Raw genomic sequence first — 3,786 nt, forward strand, 5'->3', positions numbered from 1 at the left:
CTAGGAGAAGCGGCTCCAGTCCCTGTCCTTCAGTGGCGTGAAGGAGCGGGAGTGGCAGATGGAGTCCCTCATCCGCTACATCAAGGTGATCGGCGGCCCGCCTGGCAGGGAAGGTCTCCTAGTGGGCCTGAAGAATGGGCAGGTGAGTGCTCCTCCACGTCTCCCCCAGGCCGATTACCTGCTGATGACCTTGAGAGTGTTCCTAGGGCAGAAGAAGGGAGTCTCCCCTCTGGGGTGCATTGCAGGGTAGCATGGAGTTTAGTTTTGGCCACAGGTCAAAGGCTTTCTGGCAGCGTTGGCGCCATGGCCTGGACTGCATGCAGAGTAGATTAGTGGCCGTGGCTCACCCAGGAGGCAGGAGATTTGCAAGAGCTGCAGCCTCAGTGGATTGCTGAAGGGGAGCCAGAGACCATTACTTAGGCCAGGTCCCTACAGGGCAGGTAGTGGCTTAAAGCCGCATGTCTAGACAATGCTGGGTCCCTGCTAGGTGCTGCAGGAAGAATAGGCTCTCTGGGCACAGAGATGTGAGAAATCTAGGTCACATGAAGTTAAGCAGGTTTGTGTGTGTGTGTGTGTCCGTGTTCTTTGCTCAAAATAAGGAAAGTTAAGTGGGCTGCATGGAAATGTGAAGTGAAAATATAACTGCGTTAGCCCGAGAGCCGAGCTGTCTAGCAGATGGCTTGTGGCTGAGCTCCTTGGGTCTGTTGCAGCCAGACGTCAGGGGACATGACATCACCTGGGGCCTCGAGCCGCAGCCCCGGAAGGAGGAAGGGTCTGCCCTTTTCTCCCAGCCAGCTCTCACTGGCTGAGAGCAGGGACTTAGGAAGCCGGTGCCCTGGGGTTATGCTCTTAGCTGCTCACCAGCTGGCTGGGCCACGCCCCCTCTCTGAGGCTCAGGGTGTACACAGGAGGACGGCACGTGCCCCACAGGGCGGCAAAGCAGGGCGGGCCACAAGGGCAGCAGCAGCAGCAGCAGCAGTGCAGCAGCAGCGGCAGCGTGATCACTGTATACCAGGTGTCCTGTCCGTGTCTGCCCGCGCCTCTTCCTGTATTCGTCTGTGACTCAGGTCTCTGCTAGATGGCGTCTCCCGATCCTGCACTTTGGGGAATGTCGTTCACAGATCCTCTTTCCCAGCAGACCCTAACGCGGGTTTGGTCTGTCTCGGGGCAGTCGTTACTTCGGTGACCTCTGCTGACCCACACTTCCGGTCTCCTAAGGGTAACCACCCCCCCACCCTCTGCCCTCTCCCCTTCTTTCTTTGACAAGTCCTGCTCTCTGCACAGGGAAGTTAGTGGGAGCTGTTCTCGTACAACACATGGGATTCCAACAGCCTGGCAATGTTCCAGGGCCTTGTTGCCATGGTGACGTTCACTGTTTTCTTTGAAATCTCACCAGATTCTGAAGATCTTTGTGGACAGCCTCTTTGCCATCGTGCTGCTGAAGCAGGCCACGGCCGTGCGCTGTTTGGACATGAGCGCCTCCCGGAACAAGCTGGCCGTGGTGGATGAGAACGACACGTGCCTGGTGTACGACATCCACACCAAGGAGCTGCTTTTCCAGGTGGACCCGATAGTGCCCGAGGACGGCTCCTCCGGTTAGACACCCTCCTCGAGGTGCCAGCCCTGCAGGAGGTGCCCCCGCGCTGGCCCTCCCGGCCCGCAGGAGGGCAGAGGTGTGGGGCAGCACTGGCGCAGTCTGACAGGCCCTGGGCCAGCCCCCCACACCCAGGGCTGCAGGGTCTGGGCCAGCCCCCCACACCCAGGGCTGCAGGGTCTGGGCCACCCCCCCCACACCCAGGGCTGCAGGGTCTGGGCCAGCCTCTTTTGTTTTTTTCTTGGAGAGATTTTCACTGTAGGGCGCGTGTGCTCGCCAGACAGACAGAGAGAGACATAGAGACAGAAAGCAAGAAATTACCCCCCAGGGGGGATGGTCATGCCGCAATCCCTTCTCCATTCTCCTCTCGAGATCTTGGGCACGCACGCACACGCGCCCGGCGTGAGTTCTAAGCCACCGGGTCTGGGACGCGAACCACGGTCGACTACATGGGAGTCCAGTGACATAGCCATTACACTAACTGCTGGTTCCCTAGGCCAGCCTCTTTGAACTTCGGTTTCCCGACTGGTAAGATGGGCAGGTCTTTCCTCTCTTACGCCATTACCCTGAGCAGTACGTGAGAAAAGCGGAGTGTGTCGTCACTTCTCTGAGGGGGCTCATGTGACAGTGATGAGTCTTTTCAAGTAGTCTGTCTCACCTACTGGAGGCCTGCCTATTCATGAGTGATCTAAGACACAGTGAGGAAACGGGCAGCTTTGTCGTCTCAAGGAGGAGAGGGATGGGAAGAAGCCCTTCTACTTACCTCTCAGGGTGTTGTGAGAGCCAGCAGAACGTGAAGTGTTTGTATCTTGGGCGACATAGGTGTGGTGTGCTCATCATTTGATCCTGGAGGAAGGGAGTCATTGGAGAAGAAAGCCCGAAGGCCCTGTGTCCTGCTGCTGGCTGGCCTGCTGCCGGACTCGGGGTGCTTTGCCTCTTTAGGGCTTTATAAATGGTCAGGGCCGATGTGCCTAAAGCAAGATCCCCCTACCTGGAACCTCTCCAAACACCATGGGGCTTCTCCGACCACTGTGGGGCTTCCCAGTGTCACGCGTAGACATAGAGCCCCTCCCAGGCTCCTCCTCCTCCTGGGCAGCAGCATTCGTGGACTGGAGGGCGCCTGGAGCGGGGAGCTGCCTCAGGCAGGCAGGCAGGGCTGCTGGCTACCTCTAGCCCAGAGGTGACTCCCAGGTGATCTCAGCTTGCTCACGTCACTGAGGAGCAGAGTGGGTGGGGAAAGAAAGAGCACAGCTGTGGGCTTCAGACTGACCTGGCGGGAGTCCTGCCTGCCTTACTTACTGGGGGGCCTTGGCAACCTCGCTGAGCCTCAGTTTCACCTATTCTAAAGTTAAACTGTAGTAATTGCCCTTCACGAGACGGCTGAGGGGTAAGCCAGGTGCCGTAGCACCTCGTTCTGTGCCTGGCGTGAAGAGGCCACACGTTGTCTCCCTTCTCCCAGCCTCAGCGCCCCTCCTGACCCCTGTACCTGTCGGTGGGCCAGCAGGCCTCCGCTGTGGACCCGTCTGAGCTAGAGAACAGGTATGAGTGGCAGGGTGCTCTCCCGCCCCCGTGGCTCTGCAGTAGGCCGGCCACTGGCTGTCGGAGCAGCTCCAGCTTGTTTGCATATTGGCCTTTTCTCTACCACCCCAACCCTTCCAAATGAAAACGGCTATGTTGTTGTTTTCTCATAAAAGTAATCTGTGCTCGGGACCAGCAGTTAGCATAATGGCTATGTCGCTGGACTCCCATGTAGTTGACTGCAGTTCAAGTTCCAGACCCGGTGGCTTAAACTCATGTTGGGCACGTGTGTGTGTGTGCCCAAGGTCCCGAGAGGAGAAGGGATTGTGGCGTGGCCATCCCCCCTGGGGGGTGATTGCTCGCTTTCTGTCTCTGTGTCTCTCTGTGTCTCTGGCAAGCACACACACCCTACAGCAAAAACCTCTCAAAAAAAAAATCATTAAGTAATCTGTGCTCATCATAAAAGATTCAGAGGCTATAAAGGATTCTAGTAGAAAGTACAGACATCTGCTCGTCTCTGAGTTCCAGGGCTGAAAGCTGGGCAGAGAGTGTTCCCTAAGGTGACTGTATTTTTATAATGTGGGAATTACAAATACAGAGACAATAGATTATTTTCTAATTTTAAACATAATTCACTGTTGCCTTTTGGCCGGAACTGCCATCTCCCAGTAATT

At 56.7% G+C, this 3,786-nt stretch overlaps 1 protein-coding gene across 1 annotated transcript in view; it reads left to right on the plus strand.

Moving 5' to 3' along the window:
• The window catches only part of IFT122 (intraflagellar transport 122), a gene marked incomplete in the record, with an annotated part of 100,738 nt that overhangs the window by 53,120 nt on the left and 43,832 nt on the right, over positions 1-3,786 (plus strand). Inside the window, 2 exon segments of the mRNA XM_014592486.2 lie at positions 22-142; positions 1,397-1,561. Of these exon segments, the coding sequence (XP_014447972.1) occupies positions 22-142; positions 1,397-1,561 (286 nt within the window).

Source organism: Tupaia chinensis, unplaced genomic scaffold (genome assembly GCF_000334495.1).
Source record: "Tupaia chinensis unplaced genomic scaffold, TupChi_1.0 Scaffold000704_1, whole genome shotgun sequence".
Classification (NCBI taxonomy): Eukaryota; Metazoa; Chordata; class Mammalia; order Scandentia; family Tupaiidae; genus Tupaia; species Tupaia belangeri.